Source organism: Clytia hemisphaerica, unplaced genomic scaffold (assembly GCF_902728285.1).
Source record: "Clytia hemisphaerica strain Z4C2 unplaced genomic scaffold, Clytia hemisphaerica genome assembly, whole genome shotgun sequence".
Classification (NCBI taxonomy): Eukaryota; Metazoa; Cnidaria; class Hydrozoa; order Leptothecata; family Clytiidae; genus Clytia; species Clytia hemisphaerica.
In genome coordinates this window covers 738,035-764,009 of record NW_027103803.1, presented here as the reverse complement: position 1 = coordinate 764,009, position 25,975 = coordinate 738,035, and the positions used below count along the sequence as shown (strand labels likewise).

Genomic DNA, 25,975 nt, shown 5'->3' with positions numbered 1-25,975 from the left:
TTCTTCGTCAAAAATAAGAGGTCTTCAAAGCACTTCGCAAAAGTTTTCATTTTATTCTTCATTAATTTTCATTGCGTTTTTTAAATTTTCAGATTCAGGAATAGTTGACCTAACAGAAAATGTATAACACACCATAGTTTTGTTGGCTACATCAGGCAGAAATCTTTATTCTATACATGACAAATATGAAAAACTCACTATGGTCAGAGCCCTTAAAAAACACAAAGAAAATGCTAGATTCGATTCTTCATTCTAAATGCGGCGCAAATCTTACAACACTTTGCTTTTAATTGATTTATAAAGGTTACCCAGCTGGCACACAACGTTGTCTCAACGTTCATCTAACGTTATATGGACGTTGTGGACGTTAGATAAACGTTAAAACAACGTTGTGTGCCAGCTGTGTTAGAGATTCCTCTCTAGCCCTCTTGCTTTGAAGGTTTTGTTTTTAAATAAGAGGGTTATTTAATATATCGTTTGCTTACTCATCAATTTTAATTCACAAGCTTTTTCACATTGGATTGACACGGATGTGGAGCAAGATTGGCAAGAAAGAGGAAAAGAAAAACATTTTTTTGCTTATATCAGCATAATATAACAATAACAATAGGCAGACAATTCATGATGTGCACCACTGCAATGACTTTACGAAATTATGAAATATTTCTGTTTTTGTTCCAGCAAATACGTCACTTTTTCTATTGTTTAAGTGACGTATTGGGTGGAAAATTTTAAAAGTTCTCAGAAGACTCTCCATTGGTCATATCATGAATATAACCTATAAGTAATAGTTATCGGACAGTTGCGATATACGGAAAATCCGGAACGAGTGAAATATTTCCATATTGTACGAGCAATTGTCTGATAACTGGTTTATTGGTGACCCAAAAAATGCACTTTTTGTGTTGGAGGACACTTTTGTAGCAAAGTGACGTTAGATTGCTTCTACCGCTACAATGCAGCAACATCTTTTCGTCAATTTATATTTTGTACATGTAAAATACAAGATATATTGTACTCTTTTTAACCAATCAGATTGCAGATATTTTTTGGATCGCCGATAAAGTGTATTTCTTTCTTTAAAATAGGCTACAAATGTGCATTCAAAGACCAAACAGCAGCAGTCATCACAGACTCATCCATACAAATATTGTCAGCAGGAACACAAGATACGCCTCAAAAATGTTTTGATACTTGCATGCAAAGGAGGAAAACTATCAAAGAAATTAACCAGGTTAGAATGATTTTTGACGTAAAAATACACGGCCAAAAAATTAAGAATATCGTAAAAATGTCGCCAACTTTTTTTCTATGAATATTATTTCTGCTTTTATAATTTTCTATTTCATTTACTTTGTTGTAAAAAATTTCCATACAGGGGGGGGGGTGAACGAACCTTTTCAAGTCAAAACAAATTTCCTGGAAATGTGTGGATACCCCCTAGAAGATAGCAAAATTTTTAAAATAGACCCTGGAAAAAATTATTTTCATAACTTAAAGTGACGGTGGACGAACTAATATCAGTCGTTTACCCCCTGGAAGTTTAAGAATAGCTTTTTACCCCCTGGAAACATGAAAAAAAACACTTCCTTAGACCTCCTGGAAATTCTTTTCAATTTACCCCCTGGAAAAGTTCGTCCCTTTGTAAGTATGGTTATAAAATGGGATAGCTCATTGCTGTTTAATACATCGTATTTATTCATTTGTTTTTTATGCATACACATAAGAAAGTTTTCTGTTTTTACCTATTTTTCAATGATTTTGAGACAATGACTGGTAAAATCTAAATATTAACCTTGAGAATATGTTAAGAATATTATATGATGATATTGACCTAGTCTGGAGATCCATACTCTCTATTCAAACTTACAACACATAAGCAAAAATCCCATCAAAAGCTACTCATTGAGAGTATGGTATTTTTGACCCAGTTTGAATTTGTTTACATTTGATTTGAATTTCGTGCCAAAAAAGCCCTTGATAAGGTTAGCCAATCAGGTTCGCGCACTTTCAATCAAAACAATAATATCACGTGGTTTCAACAATTGTTTAACAGCCAATAGAATTCTGCGGACAGATTTGGCATCTAAAAAAATACCCGGCTACTCCATGTTATTTCTATCGAGATTTCTACATTATTATTCGTTTTAACTAAATGCTATACTTCGAAACCACCCGAACAGAGTAGACGGGTCTCCCAGCTAATGTTGACCAAAAAGTTACGACTATCTATGATGAAATGGATTCACACCATTATTATAAAAAAAGCGTGTTGTAGGTAAAAAAAAACGCTTCAAAAATTACATCCGGCATTAATTCAAAATTTTCCTCATACACATTTTTTATATGAAGATACAAATTTTTGAAGTTTTCGGACGTTTTTAATTTTTTGAGTTTTAAGTCTCAAAGTTTTTCTTAACAATGTTATTAGTATCAGCATAATGAGAAAATTTTTGTCCATCTTTAAAAAACATCGGGTGTTTTAGAATCCGCAAAGCTTTAAAATGTTCTTAACATCTTTGAAAATGCGTATAACTCTATAATTTATTCATATATCTTTTTAGGTCACCTATCATTCTGAGGCTAATTATTGCCAATGTGTGAAAGCAGGTCTTGGGTTGAAATCAGTTAAACCAACAACCACGAAAACCTGTGATATTTTGGAGAATATTCCTGGCCTCAGTGGTAAGTTATGCTACGGAAGTTTTTATTTTTTGTTTATTTTTTTTCTTGATAACTTTCATCCCCAATACACACAATTTTCTTGTTTGTGATAAAATTTGCCATATACTAAAGATGTTTTGGAAAATATTCCGGGCCTCAACAGTAAGTTGTAGATCGAATAAAGGATCATCAGTATACACAATTCAAACAAATCCTACGTATATGTTTCCAACTGAAATCTCAACAAAATAGCTTTAAAGTTGATCAGAAAAATGGCCTACGAGTAGGTTGCAAGATAGGTTGGTCTGATAGGAGCCGAAAATTCCCTAGACTGATTAGAAGACCTCTTTAGCTCTGCTTCCATTCATGGCCCCCGGCGTGCGAATCGAATTGAGGGGCCAAAAAAATATGTTACCCACCATGGTTGGGCGACGAAGAAAGTTTTCGACTTTTCACCCTTATTTCACCCCTCTAAACGGTATATATAGGCTTTTTTAAAGTAAAAAAAAATTACTTTGCAAAATATTGGGGGGGGGGGGTTGGGCCATGGCCCGTAAGTATATTCATCTGGTGGCTGTCGGCGGAGCCGGGACAGAGGGAGTCTATCCCCTTTTCTATTTGCGCTAGACCTGGGAGATCGGATGCTTAGGTGGAGCGCCACACCTACTCTCAGCTCCCAGCAACTTACCGCCTAGATCAGATTACCCAATCTAAGCTACTCATCCGCTGAGTTGGCGGTGACCGGGGATCGAACCCAAAACCCTTAGATTGTAAGGCGAATGCTCTACCGACTGAGCTACCCGGTCACAATATCATCATATTATTACATTATATTCTTTAGTGAACTGGTATTTCTGTGATTACAACTCTGGCTCGAATGTTAATCTTGGATCAGGGGGTACCTCCAGCTACATTGCAAGAACAAAAACCAGATTATTTTGCAAGTTGAGGTGCTTGGAAAGGAAGGATCAATTTTACGAAAAGGTTAGAAACTCCTTCGTTCTCAACAGATTTAAATCCGCTATGTAAAACTTCTTGATTCTCTCCTTGATAAGTAATGTGATAAGGAAAGATCAATTTTACGAAAAGGTTAGAAACTCCTTCGTTCTCAACACATTTAAAGTCGCTATGTAAAACTTCTTGATTCTCTCCTTGATAAGTAATGTGATAAGGAATGATCAATTTTACGAAAAGGTTAAAATGATCAATTTTACGAAAAGGTTAGAAACTCCTTCGTTCTCAACAGATTTAAATCTGCTTTGTAAAACTTCTTGATTCTTTCCTTGATAAGTAATGTGATAAGGAAAAATGAATTTTACGAAAAGGTTGAAACTCCTTCGTTCTCAACAGATTTAAAGTCGCTTTGCAAAAGTTCTTGATTCTTTTCTTGATAAGTAATGTGATAAGGAAAGATCAATTTTACGAAAAGGTTAGAAACTCCTTCGTTCTCAACAGATTTAAAGTCGCTTTGTAAAATTTCTTGATTCTCTCCTTGGATATAATAAGCAATGTCCGAAAAGTGCTCTAATAAATGATATGTTGAGGGGTCTTCCATAATTTAGGATGCTTGACAACATTGAGTGAAATTATTTTAGCTCGTTCAAAAGAAACTCGTGAGATAATTTTTTTGGTTGGAGTTTAATCCCGATCAAAGATGACGGAGAAAACTTAGTCCATGGTTAATAAAGATCTGTGGTATCATTAGGTTAAAAATTGCGAGCAAAGATTCCATGCACAACATTGCCCAGGGCAACAAGTATAGGTCAGCGGTTGATATTCCTATCTTTTTTTTACCTTTTCAGCTTGATGAGAAGCTAAGGGGTCAGAAATTTATAACTGACATTAAATGATTTGATTAGAATTTGTAGAAAAATTGTCGTCTCTAATTGTACTTACTACTTGATGCAGGCGACACTTTTTCTAATGAAAAATTGAATTGAACTATAGACCTACATTGAACAATGCTACCATTCGAGTAGCGCCATTTGAGTAGCATTAGGCCTTTTTTTCAGCTGTTTTTAGCTTGGTATTCTTCGCTGATTCAAAGAGACTGTTCATCTAACGTTCACATACCATCTAAAAAGAACGACAAATAACTATTAAAAAGCGTCAAAAAGAACGACAAACCCTAACTATCAAAGAACAACATATTTCGCCGTCCACAACCCCGGCCGAAAGTGACTATACCATCACTACTAGATTCATTCCTTTTTGTTTATCACGGGACAATTAACTGCATTATGGTTTAAAAGAACCACAAACTACGCGAGCGTATAAGTCTCTATTTGGGTGATCTGGAAACATTACATGAACTAACTCCAAATGAATTATTTTTTTTCTTTAGTTTAGTGGCCCTTTGTGGAAACAATTCTCCAGCTGCCTAAAAGTTTTTGAATTTTTCGGAGCATGCCACTTAAAACATATGTTATTACCTTATTGGAACTAATTTTTGCGGGAGCTGATTTTCGCGGTCGAAAAAAATGTCCGCAAAATTGCATTTTGCGGGTTTAAATTTTCGCGGTTTTTTTCATTCTGGACTTTTTGCGGGTTTTAATTTTCGCGGTTCTGCCCTTTTTTGGACAAATTTCTTTCATTTTCCTAGGGATTTTTCAAATTTTTCGATAGAATTGGAAAAAATTGTTACTCGCGGGAATTAATTTTCGCGGTTTTTAACTCTCAAAAAATTTTCGCGGCCTCAAATTTTCGCGATTTTGACGAAATACCGCGACAAACGCTAAAATTAATTAGATAATTAAAATTAATTCCCGCGAAAATTAGTTCCAATAAGGTAATATTACTATTATTATTTTTCTTCTTTCAGGTTGGTAAGAACTTGACTGGTATGAAATATGTGGCCGCTAGCAAACGATGTTACTGCATCCTCGGTCCTTTCACCATAAAGAATAAACCTGGCAATGGAATACAGACATGTAAATTCAACTGGAAACCACGAGGTATACCTTATCGGGGAAAACTTCGTCGGGAAAAATTTTCGTCGGGGAAAACTTCGTCGGGAAAAATTTTCGTCGGGAAAAATTTTCGTCGGGAAAAATTTTTGTAGAGAAAATCTTCGTCGGGGAAAAATATTGGTCACTTGCTGGTAGTTGGTAAACGCATTAAGGCCGGGGAAAATTTTCGTCGGGGAAAAATTTTCGTTACTTTGCCAAAAATATTCGTCACTTGGCCAAAAATATTCGTCACTTTTCCCCGACGAAGTTTTCCCCGATAAGGTAAATTAAAGTCGACTCTCGCTAATTCGAACTCGACCGGGAAACTTACTCTTGATATGCGAAATTCCCCTATAATTTTTTGTTTCGAACCCCCGTAAGTAATTTTTCCAGCGGAAACACCCGAAAAAATCCAGGTTTTGACCCCTCTCTGTTACTAAAAACAGAGACACGGGGGTCAAAATCTGGTTTTTTTCGAGTGCTTCCGTTAAAAAATATGACGTCATATTGACTTACGCATATCAAGAATTTCTTTGAATTACAGAGAGATTTGAAATATAGAAAGTTTTTTTAAGGGAGTTTTTTTGTTGACGGGAACTGAGAATTCGAATAATAGAAGTTCGAATAAGCGAGAGTTTATTGTATATTCTATCCGTCAAAACCTGATCGGATGGAAAAAATGCAACGTATCTCAAAAAACTCTTTCCTTAATACTTTTCAGCTCGTAAATGCAATATCACAACGATCGATTACTATGGTCGTCAAGTTAAGCGTTGTCTTGGTTACACGCCCGTTGACGCCCAAGGTAAGGCAGAAACTGTGAAAGTGGACCCTACATACACTCTTGCACTTCCTCCTGGTCTAAAGATAGTCACCACTCCTGCACCTCCTACAACAACGGCAGCTCCAGTGCAGACGACGACTACAACAACGGCAGCTCCAGTAACGACGACGACGACAACTACAACAACGACAGCTCCCGTGCCGACGACAACTACAACAACGGTAGCTCCAGTGACGACGACAACTACAACAACGGTAGCTCCAGTGCAGACGACGACTACAACAACGGCAGCTCCAGTGACAACGACGACAACTACAACAACGACAGTTCCCGTGCCGACGACGACTACAACAACGGCGGCTCCAGTGCCGACGATGACACCCCAACCGACAGTGCCGGTGATTGCAATGACCACTCAAGAATCAACCACTGAACAAGCGGTAAATTTCTTTGAGTTGAATAATCTCTAAAGTCCATATAACGTCTATAGAAGAACGTGGAAATAACGTTGTGTATTACGACGGACGAGGAAAAAAATAGGGACGGGATTCTGTCATAACTGGAAGGGATAGCGACTACAATCATGGTTGATGAAATATATTGAGAATTCTGGTTACTTTAACGTTTTTCAAGAATTAAAGTTCCGGCGAGAAAGTCGATTTTAACTTAATCGAATATTTCTATTTGGGAGGGGTTGGCAGACTTCCAGACTATATTCTGAGCCTTTTTGGAGTATTTTTGAACTTTTGGATCCTCAGATCCTAGAGTTAAAACTCTAATCTTCCAACCTAAGTTAGAGCGCTTACAAATCGATCGTGGTTTCAAAACTTCCTGGTGAATTTTCCTTTTTTCTCAAATATTATGACCTTGATTGTAGTAGCTTATCGGGGAGCACCCAATGAGTGGTTACTTTAGCACGGTAAACTTCTGAAGTCGCTTGAAAATTAACCATCTGAAAATAATCCTCACGCGGAAAATTCTACAACAAGAATCTCGCGGTGTGCCTGAATCTATGATTGTTCTTAATTTGTTCTTAAGGTTTTCGACCAAAGCTCAGCTATCTATCGTATCGTTCACTCTATCATTTCCCTGATCGTATATTGTGTTTTATTGATATTGCTAATTGTTCCTCTTATAAACGAATCAGGTGACCAACCCGCCAGCAGTCACCACCCACCCTCCGCCCACCATCAACAATGAGAAACCATTGATATCCAAATCAGAAGGTTAGTCTTATGGTGTTATTATATCAAATTTATTTATTCGTACTTAGCCCCATATCATAGGGAGTTTAATGTGTATTGGGTCGTAAACTGTTTGTTCGATTTACCTTATTGGGGAAAAAATGTCGTCGGAATTTTAGTTAGTCAGAGAAAATTTCGTCGGGGAAAAATTTCGTCACCTAAAGGTATTTTCGTCACTTTTTCCCGACCAAATTTTCAATTCAGGTACTTCCAACCGACTAAATTGTCCAAATGAAATGCTTTCCTTCATCGTTCGAAAATCGACCTTGTAATTCAACATTTAATGCATTAATTTAAGCACTAATTTCGGTTATTAAAGGCGCAAAAAAATTGGATTTGAATTTTGGTTGGGAAAAAAACTCGGGTAAAAGTTTTGGTCGGGGATAAAAAAAACAGTAAAATTTTTGATCAGGTGATAAAATGTCGGGGAAAAATTTCGTTGGGAAAAAAATTTCGTTGGGGAAAAAATTTCATCACCCTCTCAAAATTGTCCTCACTTCCCCGACATTTTTACCCCGATAAGGTTTGCTGTTTCAGCAGAAAGTTTTCAAATGGCCTAATCCAGAAAACATGAAAGTTTTCACTCTTCATTTTGAAGACTTTTGCCGACAATTCAAGAAGCCTTCAGATTATAAGTCTTTTCGAAACCCCCTCTTGGGATACCCTCTTATGAAAATATGACTTACTCAACATGAAGGGGTAGGATTTTTTACCATAACAATAGTGTGGGTTGTGTCAAGCTCCTTCCCAGCTGGCACACAACGTTTTTTCGATGTTTATCTAACGTTCACAACGTCCATATAACGTTAGATGAACGTGGAAACAACGTTGTGTGCTAACTGAGTTTACCAGTAATAATCTGTCCTCGCTTCAAACGAAATTCTACTTCTAATTCTTGAGAGAGTTCTCCTTACGCAATCGAGATTATTCGCCGGATTATTCACACATCCCTTTAGAGCTTCAGCGTGAAAATCTAATTCAGGTTATAACTTGAAAAAGACACGTAAGGTGGTCGAAATATCGTTAAAGAAAAATGTGTTATGTTTTATTTTGATTTGGTTGCACATCACAAGGCTTTTTTATGTTTCACTAATTCAGGTTATAAATGCGTAAATGAAAGTAATAAGTTATATTTCATTCATTCGTTTTACATTCACTCGATTGTAGACTACGAAGATGACTCGATCACCAGGAGGTCACCGTCTCGATGTCGAAAAAGGAGAATTCTAGGGAGAGCAATAACACCCCTCCTCGGCTTTAGGCCCGGGGGGGGGGGGGGCACTGGGTTTGCCAACTGACGGTATGTGCGGCAAAAAAATTGGCTTTTAAAATCGCACCCTTACAGTGCAGCAAAAAATCGGCGAAATTCCGTCAAATTCATACCCTACAGTGCATTTTCTTCAAATTTTCAACCCTTTTAGAGCAAAATAATTAGACTTTTTGGGCAAAAAATCTTAATTTTTCCTTGATTTACTAAAATTTCCACCCTTACAGTGCATTTAACAAAAAGTCTACCTTTACAGTGCATTTCTGCTATCTTGAAAAATAGACCCTTAGCCGCCGCACATACCCGTCAGTCAATTTGCCTGGCTGCCCCCCCCCCCCCGGGCTTTAGGTAGACAGCTATAGGAAAGAAAGTTTTCATTTCAGATTCGAATGTAGTCATAAACTTACTAAATTATACTTACCAGTTAGTTTGAAAGACATCCCTTGAATTTTAAGTATCTACGCTTCACAAACTAATAATAACTACTAAAATTCTAGGCACTAAGGGTTTTCATAACATTAGTCAGCTATTTTTTCTCGACTAATACTTTTTGGCATTACGTACCCAAGAAGGCATTTATACGTCTTTTAAAATAAATCTAAATCTAAATTACACCAGCTTCCATTATAAGAACGCTGGTCTAAATTCGCTTTTCTGGCACATATCGATTTTATTTTTTTGGAAACGACATCAAGTGGTACAAATCGAATCGAATCGAATCGAATCGAATCGAATCGATTCGATCGAGATAAGCCTTCTTCAATGGAGAAGATTCGAAATAAATCAAACGAAAGATCAAATCAACCAAGACGAGATCGAATCAGACCTGGCATTAGAATCAATATGCAAATCTTAAAAGAGTTTTCTGGAAGTAATTGAATTCAATTGATAAGAATAAGATTAGAGAAAGATGAAGAAAAATAATTATAAAACCCTTTATAAGAACGACTGAAGATTTTCAAGCGTTAATGATAACACCAATTGTAAAACAAAGAAGGAAATAATTGGTGAATGGTGGTAACAAAGAAAATAAATGGAATCGATGATCTCACAAAAGGTTTGAAAGGTACAGTTGCTTATACTAAACATTTATTAAAATTTAAATTATTTTAACTCCTTAACAATTCCTTTAAAATATAAAGTAGGTGCAAGAATTTTTGGGTACGAAGATGTCAGACTAACCAGAATAGATTAATAATTAATATGTGCACAGGTTGGCAGGCTAGGCTTGTTCTTTTAAATTTTAGGATCATAGAAGGCTGTTTCAAGCTACATATCTCAAACAATCTAATCAACTGTTCAATCAAATATTGGGCTCTTTCAGAAAATTTTTGTATATGGGGGTGGAGGATTATTGGAGATTATGTCCGGGGAAGTGAAAAGTCTGCAAAATTTGCCTTGTTTTGGGGGCAAATTTGCTCTGCTTAGGGGTAATTTTGAATGTCCGAGGGGTCAACTGATGATTGTCCGGGAAGTAAGATATGTTGTCATAATTCACTATGTCCGGGGGGGGGGTAAATTTCCAAAAAGCCTAACATCCTCCTTCCCCCATATTCAATTTCTTTCTGGAAAAGCCCATTTGCTGGTCTTTTCATTGGTGATTGAACATATAATATTTTTTTCTACCGTCAGAACAAAGTAACAACAAGACGGGAAACAGCACAACTACGCCCTTCGCTAAATCAGCTGGTGGAATCACCCTCTTCAGTTTATTGGGCGTCAGTGGTTTCTCAGGCTTATTACTGGTTGCAAAGAACCTTCTCATGGGTGAAGGACTTAGTCTGAATTGCGGCGAGGGGATTGAGATTACCCTTGGGTGCGACAAGTGTTGTTCGTGTTGTTGTGGCGACAAGAAGGATGATGGTGAGAATAGCGAAAAAATTCGATTGACTGCAGCCAATGATGACACAGACAATGAAGATGGACACAAACACAAATAAAACTGGATGGATTTACACTCAGTTAAATACATCTACAGTTGACTCTCTCTAATTCCAACTCAAATAGGGAATACTATTTGATCGAATTACAGAGAGATTCGAATTACACAAAGTATATTTAAGTCGGTATATTCTTGATGGGGACTAGAAATAAGTTCGAATTATGGAAAGATTCGAATAGTAGAAGCTTAAAACTTGAGGCAAAAATGGGTGCTGGGTATGTGTGGACGGTAAGGGTCGGTTTTTTCACCCTCCAAAGTCCCTCTTAGGTTCGGAAAAATCAGAACGTTTTAAATTTGTCTCTTAAGAGTCGGAAAATTCACGATTTTAGGAAATCTTTTTTGTACTTTTTTCAAAAATCGAAGAAAAGTTTTCAGAAAAGTCTCTCTAAGGGTGGGTTTTCGAAGGACACGTTCGCACATACCCTTTGTCCTCCAACTCTAGTACCCCCTCCCCCGGGTTTGAGATATTTGACATGCAGATTCCTCCCATGCTTCTTGGCAAAATCTTTTTTTCTAACTTTTATCAAGATACTCAATTTACAAGTTTTTGACTTTTAAGCAAGAAAACAATAAGATTTTTGAAATTGTGATATCTCGACTTTGGGAACTAGTTTAACAAAAAAACTTGGATGTTTTACTCTGGACCACAAAGGTTTTCTATAGGCGATCCAGCCGGCACACAACGTCAAAACAACGTCCATTTGACATTCATAACGTCCAAATAACGTTATTTGAACGTTAAAACAACGTTGTGTGCCAGCTGGGGAAATATCTCAAACCTTCTCATTATTCCTTAAACTAAGGAATTTTTCAAGTTTTTTTGATTTTATTAAAAATAATTAATAGTGGTGTACTCTAAGGTTCCAAATAAACGGGGAGGGTTGGAAAACTTTCAAAATTTTAACATAATTGCCGGGGGAGGGGTTGGAAATTGTAATTACTAAAACCCCAAAATAAGGTAAATATGGCTAGGCTAAAATCAGGATATTTAGAGCAGAATAAGGGACCTTCTTTTGGAAGCTGAAACAAAAATATTAAAAATTAGTAAATGGTGGGGACCTTATAAGGTCTGGGGGGGAGGGGTCGGAAAGTTTTCGGAAAATTAACAAGCGTTTATTTGGAACCTAAGAGTAAGTGATATATATGTCAGGGTTTGATAACCAAAATGAAACCATTTCAACCAAACCTTTCAGCATTCTGTTGAAAATGATTTAGTTAAAATCAAGAAACTGCATACCTTATCGACCAAAACTTAGTCGGCCCTAAGTGACTAAATTTTGGCTTGGTGACTAAAATTAGGGCCGACTAAAAATTTGGGCCGACTAAAATTTGGACCGACTAAAAATTTAGAAATGGCCAAAACTTAGTTATTAGTTGGCCCTTAGTGACTAAATTTTGACGAGGTGACTAAAATTAAGGCCGACTAAGTTTTGGTAGTAAAAAAAATTTAATTTGTGGGATTTATTTTTCAATCTGATGTAGATTTTATTATTATTATTATTTGTTAGAAAAAAATAAATTTCTAGGCTTCGAAACCCTTTTGAAATTGTAGAAGTATCCTATTTAAGAATGCAAAGAAAAAACTGTCATATTTTAAGCTCTTAAGACCCCCCATATTTAAGGGGTATTTGGTAATCCTCCTGGGGTAACCCTATGAAAATGGGCAGAAAGTTTATAATTATGCTTCCTTTTTTTAATTACTACCCGCTTTGTAAAAGAGATTTTCTTTTGCTTTTGTTTCCAAAAAATCCATGGAAACTTCGTTAGCTATACAGAGAGCCCCCCAGCGGTAACTCTGATCACGATATCACGCAATTTTTGTCTTCAATCAGAATCATGAAAATCAGCAAAAAAATTGAATACCCACGCATCCTTTTGAAAAAGTCCAAATCACCCATCACTGCTCAAAAATCTTTCAAATCCCTTGTTTTTCTCGTGAGGCTCAATTCTGCCGTTTCAAAACGAAAAGAGGTAAGTTACAATTTTTTTTCAAAAATTAAAAAAGCGGCACTACCATGCACTACCCAATAGCGGTGAAAATGCATCGAGAGCGCTAGATCTACTTTTCCTCAAATACTTTTGATGATGTAGCGCCGTTTGACGCCGTTAGATTTTTAACATTGCAATGGCGCTTCTTCTCGGGTACCGATTTCGAAAAAAACTTCGATCAAAGGTGGTAGATATAGTTCGGTCCAGGAATATATAAAGGTCAGTGGTTTTGAAGAATGAAGACTCTAAAAATAGATCACGCGACGTTGTAATGTTACGTCATCACTGACGCTTTTCTATCTGTGACGCCAATGAAAGATTATATGGCTCACCTCCCATTCATGATATGCACTATTCATGATATGCACCATTGCAATGTCTTCTTACATTACATCACGGAACCAATAGCTGATTGGTTGTAAGTGACGTAAAATCAGTCAATACGTCACTTTCAACCAATCAGCCATTGGGTCCGTGGAAGACATTACAATGGTGCATATCATGACTGCAATGTCTTCAACAAACCCAACACCTGATTGATTGTAAGTGACGAAAAATCCTTCAATACGTCACTTGCAACCAATCAGCTGTTGGCTCCGTGGAAGAAATTGCAATGGTGCATATCATTATTATGAACACAAGAAATTTCCATCTCATCTAAGCGGGCCAGTCCTCCTTCATATGAACAGGCCACTATTCATGATATGCACCACTGGAGAGTCTTCTGAGGACTTTAAATTAATTTTCCACCCAATACGTCACTTAAACAATAGAAAAAGTGACGTATTTGCTGGAACAAAAACAGAAAAGTTGCATAATTTCGTGAAGTCATTGCAGTGGTGCATATCATGACATTCATTCATCTGTTTCACATTCACTCAATTGCAGACTACAAATGTCAATTCTCGAAGAAGACTCGATCATCAGGAGGTCACCGTCTCAATGTCGGCAAATTCCCTGATGGACAATCATGCTTTCAAAAGTGTGCAAAGATGAAAGAAGACGGTGACCAGAGTATTAATCAGGTACAACCATTTAGTTCAAATCACTGAATGAATTAGAGATGTTTAAAGTCTTGCAATGGGAAATGAAACTATTTATTTCCCATCGAAAACGCGTGGTTTTCGCACAAACACCGGATCGAAAGTAAAATATATCGCCAGATTTCTTTCTAAATGTTTATACAACGTTAAACAAAGAAAGCTCAAAGGGTACAACGGAAAGGTCCTTGTTAATAGAAACATATTGTCAGCACTCAAAAAATATCAATCTCTTTTATTGCTCTAAATAGCCTTGTTTTAGTCCATAGATACCTTATTTTGAGAGTATTTGGAGGTACAATTTCCAACCTCCTGGAAAATAGCTCTCCCCTGTTTATTAAAATTAAAAGATTTTTCCAACCTTCTGGAAAATAGCCCCCTTCCCTGTTTATTAAAATTAGAAGATTTTTCCAACCTCCTCCCGTTTTTCCCAATCCTCCCCTCCCCCTGAGAGTACAAACTTAACCGGGTAACCTTAATTGATGTATCAAATATTTTTTGTTCCCATTTGGAAGGTGACATATCGAAAGTGGTCAACAGAATGTTTCTGCTACCAAAACTCACCTGACTTGAAGACTGCTAATTATGCCAAAACCGAGGCCTGTGATTTGGTGGAAAATATCTCTGGAATTGAACGTAAGTTTTCCACTCTCAATATGAATTGTCCCTGGGTAGAGTTTTTTCCTTGAGATTTGAAAAATATCCTTCTTCCTACAAATGCGATTCTACAAGGGGCTGAAATACACCTTTTCAACCGTATAGCCCCCATTTGCCGCAAGGGTATTTTTTGTCCCTTTATCCCACTTTAAACCTTCCCAGTCCTTTTTTCGCACCTATAGACAATAGAAAAATGTGTCAAAAAAAGGATTGGAGCCTTACCGCGCGACTACGGTCGAAAAGGCGTATTAGGGAATTTGGGGAGCTGAGCAAGACTTACTTTACTTTGCAGGGGTATGGAAGGTCCCAGAACGCAGTAGCGTAGCCAAGAGGGACGCAAAATTTGTGTAGGAGAGCTGATTCTTGACACTGTAATTATCTATTCATGGTATTAAAAGATCACTATAATGACATAAAAATATGCTTTCCTACACAAATTTTGCGCCCCTCTTGGCTACGCTACTGAGAGCGTTCAGAGAACATCTATCCGCAAAAGCTGATGTGTATAGACTTGAAAGCATCTAAAATTTTTCTGATTTAGCTGTTTGGTTCAAATGTGTATTCAAGAAAGAAACCAACATATTAGATGGCCCGGACGTCTTCCTGATTGGAACACAGTCTACTCGCCTCCATTGTAAATTGGCTTGTCTTGAACGAAGGTTAGCATAGATTCGCATAATAGATCTTATCGGAGTTTTTGATTTAAAAAAAAAAGAGATGCATTGTGGGATCGTTTCGGGGGTATTACAATAGAAATCTCTTAGGAATTCTTCGAGGGAATTCTATTGTAATACCCCTGAAACAATTTCACAATGCATTGCTGTTTTAGAAAAATCAAAAACTCCGATAAGGTTTACTGTTTAGTTTTATACGATTCCTACCTGCCACTGTTTACATTAGGGCACATCTCTTTGCTTTATCAAGATATTTATCGTTTTTCACTGGCGTCGATTTATTATAGAAACAAACGTCGATATTTATAGGTGTTGCTTCTAGCATCTTTTCGAAGGTTATCAATTTACAGTACCTTAGAGGAAGAAATTTTGGGCGGAAATTTCAATACATTAAATAAATTTAAATTTTCGGGAAAGAAAAGTTTTTGGATTTCGGGTAAATTCTCCAAATCTGCCAAGTTTTCTTTCTATTCAAGGAGAGTTAAGGAGACATTCGAGTGAAAGAGATTCGAGTTATAGAGACTCCATTGTATCATCAAAATATTTTTTTTATAGGCACAGCTTTTACAAAACTAAGAAACTGTCAGGTGTAAAATACGTTTGGGGAAGTAAGAAATGCTTTTGCGTGATTGGTCAATATCCATCTGTTGTTCATAAAGTCGGCATTCAAACGTGTCAGTTCGACATGGAAAACCCTATCGGTAAGATTCTAATACAATTGACTCTCTCTCTAATTCGATCTACAAGGAAACAAGGATTTTCTTCGCATAAGAGAAAGATTCGAATTACAGAAAATATTTTATACTAATTTCTAGCTGAGGGGACAAAATATTTTAGTTCGAGTTATAAAAAGATTCGAATAGTAGAGGTTCGAATTAGAGAGAGTTGACTGTATTGCGAACCGTGGTGCAATGGTAGAGCATCCGACTACGGTTCGCAAGGTTATGGGTTCAACCCCAGCTCGGTCATACCAAAGATTTTCAAAATGGTACTTGATGGCTCTCTGCTTGATGCTCAGCAAGTAAGGGAAGGATCAAATACTAAGAGTTTGCAAACCTATTTCTTGAATCTGATTCGAAGCATCAAAACAAGAACAAGCTGCAAGGAGAGTTGTTTGCAATTAAGTTCTAAACTATTGAGTATCCTATTAAAGACCCCTCTATTGTACTCTGTACCATAGCGTATCTCATATTTATCGCTTCGTAGTACGTTCTGTGCGCATTGTCTGTTTGATGAAAAAAATTCACGTACGGAGACCTCTGCGATGAAGTATGATTTATAAATAGCAACATTTCTCTTGTCATCTCCTTTCTCTCATCAACACTCCATCGCAGCGCCGGTCGGTTTGAAAAATCTCAAATGAGAAAAGACAATGACAACAGACCCTCTACGGCAGTGAATTTTGAAATTAGCCGTAGTTACTGGGTTGGTGTATAGACAATCTATTGCTGACCCGTTTCGGTTCCTCCAACATCTCGAAAATTTAAATATATAGTTTTTACTATAGAATTCTTACCAGGTCAATAAAACAGTGGCTAACCCTTCCATTGATATTGAGTTTGAAGTTGAAGACTTGTGGGTAATCTTTAAGCTTTCCCAAGCAAGAAAAAGTGAAAACTTTTTTTCTTATTCTTGTCTTATTTCGGATGACGGATTTAATCTATTCTAAGGCTTTTTCATGTTTCCTTACTCCAATGTCGGAATGGCAAATCTTCTTTTTTTTACCATAGACTCTATAAAACTTTGAAGAAAATTTAATTTTTATTTAATTGCTTTATCTAGGAGGTCCAACCTAGCCTAGAGTGGTCAAGTTATGGATAAAATTGCAAATCATTTTCATTTGTCAGTATTCCTTGTCAAAACACAGCTTGTAGCACATGCCATTCTTAAGATACAAGTCCCCTCGATATACAGTAATCAATCAGCGTTTGACAAAATGGGAAAATGGTCAAAGGGTTAAAAGGACCTGTCAGTATGCTTTTAGCCAACTTTGAAATCAGACAGAATCAGAACACCTTCCCGGTGGGATTTTATCGGCCAGTGGTGGAAAAAATAGTGGATCAAAATTCGATGGGGATTGATATTCCCATATCTTTTTTTATGGCTGAGGGTTTGAGTTCCATTGTTTTCTAGCCAAAAAAGTTCAGTGGGGATGGAAAAAATAGCACAGCATTTTGCTGTGAGGATTTACTTACCTGATTATTTTTAGTGGGGACAAAAATTTGACTATAATTTTCTACTGGGGACGATATTTTGGCCAATTTTTCCAGTGGGAAGGGGGTGTATCAGAGGCAAGGACTGATCTCAAAGACTCTAGAGCAAAGTGTCTTTGAAAGTAAGGTAAATGACGTCTCGATATCTTGGGAATCATATTTTGGAAACGAGGCCCACCATGATTTTGTGCATTATCATTTCGGCGTCCATACCGTCTTTACAACAACGTTTAAAGGTTTTGTTTTTAAACTTAATATCGTTTGCTTACTCATCAATTTTAATTTGGAAGCTTTTTAACATTGGATTGACACGAGTAAGATGATCAGAAAGAGGGAAAGAGAAACATTTTTTGTTTATATCAGCATAATATAACAATAGGCAGACACTGCCCTGATATAAAATATGTGTCTGATATGAAACGGGAACACTTATGTAAAAATAAAACCTTTAACATGGTAGACGACATTATAAACGACTTCAATCTATACTTTCCTTTCTTACTCTTTCATTTTCAGATCGTAAATGCAACAAAACAACCATAACATATCGTTCTGAAAAGATAGAAAGATGTTTAGGTGTCACACCTCAAGATAACTCTGAAACCTCTGAAGAAACTTTGAAACCCGATCCAAGTTATATACCACCAAAGGCGACGCAGATACCAAACGTCGACTCGACCGACCCAGTTATTCCAAAGATAGAAGCAGAAACTGTACCGCCAAAAATTGCCCGTAAGTACTTATTTTCGTTTTGTAATTTCAATGCACGGGTTGCAAAATTATATCAATGCAGTCAAAACATGTGATTACTCAAAAAAGTTCAACTTACAGCTGATAACTTTGTCAGTGTCAATAAATTTAAACCAATCAGAAATAAATGTCATGTAACAAGCACATAAAAAATTTCGAGTAAAAGCGTGGTTTGTCTTCAGACTTTAATTTTGCAACCTGTGATTTATGGATCTGTCTTAAAACGGCTAGCCTGGAGATCCATGCTATGATTTCTTATATTTAAAGCAAATAAATGGTTTGGGCTATGAGTTTGAATTTCCCACCGTCAAATGTCAGTTGATAACACAACCAAACAAATTTTGTTATTCTTTCACTGGTTACACATCCTTAGAAAAAAAACATAACTTCCCAAACTTTTTTATCTTAGTAAGTAAGTCCAAAATATGCCTCACAGGTCGAACCCATTGAGTTTCAAGCCCGAAGGGCTAGATGTCAATCTCTAACCTTTCTCAGGCAAGAAAAATTGAAGCCTTAAAATATGCGCCGTATTTTTGATGACGGATTGAATCTAGCAATTCCTTTGTTTTCGAGTCATATATTTTTCGAAATTAAGCGGAAAATTTAGTTTCAATCCGTCATTTGTGTAAAAACCAGGCGGGTCGCTCAAGGCCGCGCAACTTTGGTAGGATTTGTTGGCTTCAAATCCTACCAAGGAGATTGACCTCTAGCCCTTCGGGCTTGAAACTCAATGGTCGAACCTGTCTTGTCCTAGCAAAGCAGGTAAACTCTCTTGTCTATAAAAAGGGACGAGCAAGATAGTCAATAGGCCGTAGCATAAACGTAGAACATTTAGCTGCAGTACGAAAAGTTTAAAGGTCAGCAAATAAAGAAAAAGACCAAGTGGTTCCAAAAATGAGGAGTCTATGGAGAACAATAACACCATCCCAGCTGGCACACAACGTTGTTTTAACGTTTATCTAACATTCACAACGTCTATATAACTTTAGATGGACGTTGAAACAACGTTGTGTGCCAAGTGGGATTCCTCGGCCCTATGGTAGACAGCTATAGGGAAGAAAAGTCTTCATTTTGGCCTCGAATGTAGTCATAAACTTAGTTATTACTCACCAGAAAGTTTGAAAGCCATTATTTGGCTTCCACGTATCGTGAGCTCACAAACTAATAACTACAAATACTAAACACAAAGGTTTTTATAACATCAGTCAAGTAAAATATTCATCATTCAAGGCAAACTTTAGCTAGTTTACTGTATATAGTAATACCCCCTTCTCACAGACCCGGTAGGAATTTTTCAGCCAGTAGTGGGGACAAAAATAACGGACTGAAACTCACTTTTTTGAAACTATTTTTTATGGCTGGGGATTTCAATTCAAGAAATCCAGTGGGGATGGGAAAAAGGTCGTCATGTTTTGCAGTGAGGATTATTTCATTTGATTATTTTCAGTGGGGTCAAAAATTGACCACCGGGGATGATATTTTGGGAATGGGCCCCAGTGGGTCTGTGAGAAGGGGGTGTATAGTATATAGTATATATGCGATGTTAGTATTTGCGATGTTAGCTTTTTTAGGCTTATGCAAATAAATTGATAGAAATAGAAACCAAAATTTTTAGAAATTGGGGATGAAAGAGAAATTTAAAAAAAAGATACAACTAATCTTTTTTCAACTAATATTTTTTCAACTAATATTTTTTTACATTACGTACCCAAGAAGGAATTTGCACTCCTGCCTTTTGAAATAGTTTTAAGTATAAATAATCATAACAGCTGCGCTTGCAAGAATGCTGATTACACGCTTTTTTTAAAGAATGGTGTAAATCCATTTCAACATGGATATTCTTAACTTTTTGGTCGAAATCATCCTAAAATATTCTCACAGCATTCTTAGGTTAGGATCGTAATTCAGACTAGTACATACGCCCCAAGCATAAAATGGCATTTTTGTGAAAGGAGCAAGCCTTACTTGGGGGTAATTGACAATTTATAATTGAAAATGAAAAATTCCATGATGATGATATTCTCAGCATTATTCTTAATTTTTTGGCCATTTTCATCATGGACATTCTTATAAAGTGTATTCTTATAAAAAAATCGTGTAGTCTTTTTTCTGGGACGCTGTTAGCGTTTTTTTCTGGAAATTGCCCATAACAAGACCAATGATAATTTTGTGAATGTTCTGGTTTTGAAAAATCGAATTAGTTGAGAAGAAACTTTTCCAATCGAAAAGAGTCGTGTTAACCGAGGAGAAGTCAATCAATCGAAGGGTCGAATCAACTAAAAGAAGAACAGATCTGGCAAATAAGATTCAAAGTTATGGTAAAAGATACGAATGAAATGACACGGATTAAAATCAATGCACATAACTAAAGAGCGTATAAAACAAAAATGTCCCGAAAAGAAAGAAATATTTGGTGAATGATGGTGACAAAGAAAATAAAGAGAATCAATGATCTCACAAAAGGTTTGAAAGGTACAGTTGCTTATACTAAACATTTATTAAAATTTAAATTATTTTAATTCCTTAACAATTCCTTTAAAATATAAACAAGGTGCGAGAGAATTTTTGGGTACGAAATGTCGAACTAACCAAAATAGATTAAGAATTAATTGATGGAAAAACCAGCTTAGGGCGTTGATAGTATGTACGCAGTTTGGCTGGCTAGGCTTCTTCTCAAATCTAGAGATTCAGAGAGTACCAATGTTTGTCGAGGTTTTTAATTTCAGGATCATAGAAAGCTTTTTCGTACCACATATCTCAAACAATCAACTCTTCAATCAAATATTGGTGGTCTTTTAATTGGTGATTGAACAAATAATATTTTTCTCTACCAGAACAAAGTAACAACGAGACGGGAAACAGCACAGCTACGCCCTTCGCTAAATCAGCTGGTGGAATCACTCTCTTCAGTTTATTGGGCGTCAGTGGTTTCTCAGGCTTATTACTGGTTGCAAAGAAGCTTCTCATGGGTGAAGGACTTGGTCTGAATTGCGGCGAGGGGATTGAGACTACACTTGAGTGCGGCAAGTGTTGTTCGTGTTGTTGTGGCGACAAGGAGGAGAATGAGGAGGATAGCGAAACAATTCGATTGACTGAAACCAATGGAAAAAATGATGACACAGAAACAAGCCACAAAGACAGCTAGAACCGCTTGCGTTCATTTGGGGAATTTCCCAGGTGTCAAAAAGGCTATTCTTGGCACTATTGATAAATTTTTGAAAAGTTTACAAACCTTTTGTCCGAGATTGTAGTCGTGGAATGTCTTTTTTTACTTGACCACTTCCAAACCTTTTTGAACAGAAAAAGATTGACCACATGAAAAAAATATTTCAGGCTGACGTATATGCTTGTGTTATGCTTAGGAAATCTGTAGATCTGAGCCTTCGAGATCAGGGGGGGGGTACAGCCGCAGGGTACTAACCCATAGCCGGGTGGTGGTGTCTAATTTGGAAATTCAAAAAAGTTAGTACCCGGTACTAATTTTGGGGTGGGGGTGGGTATATCTCCAATTTCAAGTTAGTACCCGGTACCAATTTTAGGGTGGGGTGGGTATCATTTCAATTTTTCTTCAAGTACTCAGGCCCTGAATATGGTACATTTGTTTAATTTTTTGTCTTCAAATTTCAGGATTTTGATGAGAAAAGATTTCCTTGTTATGGCTTACAGTATCTGACAGTATTGAAAAGTTCCCCCTTCCAATTGAAGGTACTTTCCCTGCTTATCAAGTATGTAGGGAAGTTTTGGAGGTTGTTAGTTCACTAGTTTCAGAAAAAGAACTGTTATGTTTCTATCAATAAAGAATTATTTTATTCAAATTCATGGGTACTTTCCCTACTTTCTAAGAGGAGAATTTTATGACCACTAAGTTATACAAATATTGAAATAGCTAATGTAAAGAAAGCTATTGTTCAAAATCAGTATTAGTGAGAAGGATAGTTCGTCTTTGATATCTCAAGTTAGAACGAGGTATATGTTTGTCATTGCCTTCTGATGAAAAGAATTACAAGCTGTTGCATCCAAAGTGATACAATCTGTCTTTTAAACAATAAAATTCTTATCCAAACTGATGATTCTTACAGCCTGGTTTTTGTTAGAGGGGTTAGTTTATTTTAGTTTATTACAGTTTATATTATACCCTATAGCTTATTTCTGTTTATATTTGTTTGTTTGTCTGATTGTTTGTCTGTTTATGACAATTAAGACGGAAGCAGGTCAACTAAGCAAAGCCAACCAGAACCAACAATGCAACTATTTTCTATTTCAACTTCTTTCATAAGATTGACACAGTTTTGAATAATTTGAATAAATTACCAATCTATTGAAGAAAAAATTCTTCAATTTTTATCAACTTGATTTTACTTCTTCTGCCGTTATTACAGCTATATAATATTTTACTTTTGCCAAGGAATTTCCTTGTTTTACCTTTGTAATCAAAAGTTGTGTTTGATTTAAAGAAATTTTAAGAGGATCTGAGTTAAAAACATGGTATATACAAGTCATAATAACAACAAAGAGCTGCTTTTGCTGGCTTCTGAAAGACTGGGACCATGCTTGGCAAGTTTTAAGGGTGGTGTCTCCTATTTTCCTTGGTAATTTTAAAGCCGGTACCCGGTAATAAAAAGGGGGTGGGGGTCCCTTTTTCCTTAAAAAAAAGTAAGTACCCGGTACTAAAAGGGGGGTGGGGGTCCCTTTTTCCTTAAGAAAAAGTAAGTACCCGGTACTAAAAAGGGGGTGGTGGTACCTAAGACAATTTTTCTTAAAAATCAGGTTAGTACCCTATGGGTTAGTACCCTGCGGCTGTACCCCCCCCCCTGTCGAGATGCCTTGGAGTTTTTATAAGATACTTCACTAATTGGTCATTTAAAGTGATAGAGATGACGCGTTGTTTAGAAAAAGTAATAAGATTCTTTTATTACATCTTAACGACCAACCAAATCAAATAAGAGCTTGTAAAAACTCCAGCTTGTCCCGAGCCTTCATATGCTTATTATAAAAAAAATATGTATTTGGTAACCCTATGAAAATGGACAGAAAGTTTATAACTATGCTTAATTACTACCCGCTTTGTAAAAGAGATTTCCTTTGTTTTTGTTTCCAAAAAATCCATGGAAACTTCGTTAGCGTTACTCTTAGGTTCCAAATAAACGGCCCCCCCCCTGCTTGTTAATTTTTCGATTTTTTCCAACCCCCCGGACGTTATTAGGACCCCCCCGTTTATTAATTTTTGAAAAAATTCCCAGCTACCAAAAGGAAAGTTTCTTGTTTTACTCTAAAAAGCCTATATTTAGTCTATTTTAACCCTTTTTTTGGTTTTTAAAAGTCCATTTTCCAACCCCCCGGTAATTAGGCCCCCCCCGTTTATTTGATTTGAATATTTTTTCCCCCCCCCCCCGTTTATTTGGCACCTAAGAGCTTAAGTGCCAAATAAACGAGCCCCCCGCTTGTTAATTTTTCGAAAATTTTCTAACCCCGCCGGACCTTATTAGGACCCCCCCGTTTATTGATTTTAAAGAAAATTGTTAGCTGTCAAAGAGAAGGCACCTTACTTTGCTCTAAATAGCCTGATTTTAGCCTATATTTACCTTATTTTTGGGTTTTCAGAAGTACAATTTCAAACCCCCCCCGGCAATTAGGCCCCATGTTTATTCGACGAACCCCCCCGTTTATTTAGCACCTAAGAGTACAGAGAGTATTTTATAATACATTCCACCTGAGGGGATTTATACTTCAGTTTGAATTATATACAGGAGAAAGTTTTGGGAAAAAAACTTACCACTTTTCCAATCTTTCACACTTTTACAACTTTCCTAACCAAGACTTTGTAAATGTTTATAAAAATGGGGGATTTTCCATGGTTGCAACATGGTAGCACGAAATAGAAAATATTTCCATAATTTTTTTCAAGTAAAGGTGACCTTGGAAAATCGTAATTTATGCGCCCGCTATAATTTATTTATTCATGAAATCGAAAGTGAAAGTTCTTTATTCGATTGCTATTGGAGGATGGTATGCATAATTTTCATTTGAGCCTGGATTAATTATGACATCATAGATCCCATTTTCCCACCAAAATACCAAAACTTTGCAAATCCAAATGATTGCTGTTGTTTGCTGGGAGAGTTTGGAAAAGTCCTATTTTTCACATCTTTACAACTTTCAAGGATGCTTTTTTGAGATGGGAAAAATGGGAAGGTATTTTACAATTTTTACAAACTCTCCAATTTTTCTGGCCAAAACTTTGACTTTTTGATGGGAAAAGTGGGAGAACTAGGAAATTTATGTACCAAAACTTTCTCCTGATAGAGATTAGAATAGTAGAGGTTTGAATATAAGAGAGATTGACTGGTTCTATTAACTCTTCGAGCAACTTGGTCAGGGGTCCTATTTTCGGTATTTTCAAAAATTTATGACGTCATGATGTCATCAGTCGGCGATCAAAAAAAAGCTTTTTGATAACTATTTATCCAATTGACTTGAAATTTGGCAAGTGTGAGTGCACTCAATATGAATTAGCATCTTTGGTAAAATTTTGACATCATCGATGACGTCATCGCCAACTGATGACGTCATCATTCTTTGAAAATACCGAAAATAGGACCCCTGCTCAAACTTTTTTTCACTTTAACTTTTTTTGCTCAAATTTTGTGAGGTAACTCCATGTGACATGTATCTTTGAGGCAGAGGGTCAATTTTTGCCACCTGTTGGTATCGTGTATTTTACAGACCGGCCCAAAATTGGCCTTTTTTCCCAAAACAGCCTTAGGATACTGTATCTAGTGATTAGGAAATACAATTGACCTGAGATTCTGGCAAGTGTTAGGTGTTGATAATACAAGCCTGCGGTCAGAATTTCAGCAAAATTCGGACGAGTGGTTATGCTGAAAGTGAGCATTTTAGCTAAAAAACCGACCGGTCTGTAATATACCAACCGTACACATGACTAAATTGAAATTTAGTTCCTGAGTTCGGGCAGGTAGTCAACGTGTATTTTACAGACCGGTCTGCAAAGTACCAAATACTCATGGGATAACGAATTTATTTTTTCTGTTACAAGGCTCTTTTATTTGACAAATCAGCCTTCAGGAACAAGTTTTAGTCAAATCGAAGAGTCAATCAGTCAATACATGATTTTTTTCAAGTTTACATTCTGGTCTATAAAACATCAACCAGACAGGTGGCCGAACCAAAATTTTGCGAGTCATCTTCAATTATCCATATATGGTCAAAATTTCAAGGTCATAGCACTTGTCAATCTTGAGAAATTAAGGGGCCTCGAGCACACCCTCCCCCCTAAGATACTTCCCCTAACAAAAAAAATAGGAAGATATGCTTGAAGGGTTAACAACGTGTATAGAATTTTCTCCTAAAATTATTTCAGACTAATTCATGATATGCACCATTGCAATGTCTTCCGTTCCACCCAATAGCTGATTGGTGACGTATTGACTGCTTTTACGTCACTTACAACCAATGAGCTATTGGGTCCATGATGTAATGTCAGAAGATATTGCAGTGGTGCATATCATGAATATAATCAAGCATTGATCAAATTTCTTTCTAGAACAAGGAAATAACATCAACGGATACGACCATTCAAAGGCTAAGGATAAAGAGGGCGGCCTATCGGGCGGCATAATTACCATTTTATCGCTATTGGGCGTGGTTTTGATCACTGCCATTGGCGTCCCTGTTGAAAATGAGATGGTGTCCTTCAATATCTGGAGAGGCGGATGAGAAAAACAATGGCGGTACTTCTTGCGAACGCCCATCGACAGTCGTTGGATGTGGTTGTTGTTGTAAGAA

The 25,975-nt window shown here is 36.7% G+C and overlaps 1 protein-coding gene across 1 annotated transcript; it reads left to right on the top strand.

The window, feature by feature from the left end:
* Positions 1-1,088: 1,088 nt before the first annotated feature.
* On the top strand, positions 1,089-21,364 carry LOC136806362 (uncharacterized; the record flags this gene model as incomplete). Its single annotated transcript, XM_067062925.1, is given in 12 exon segments — positions 1,089-1,234; positions 2,565-2,685; positions 3,506-3,648; positions 5,486-5,618; positions 6,334-6,836; positions 7,544-7,622; positions 13,727-13,863; positions 14,394-14,514; positions 15,077-15,194; positions 15,765-15,910; positions 17,939-18,154; positions 21,007-21,364. Coding segments are annotated over 12 exon segments (2,174 nt in total), but the record flags the coding sequence as incomplete, so codon positions are not given.
* Positions 21,365-25,975: the final 4,611 nt, after the last annotated feature.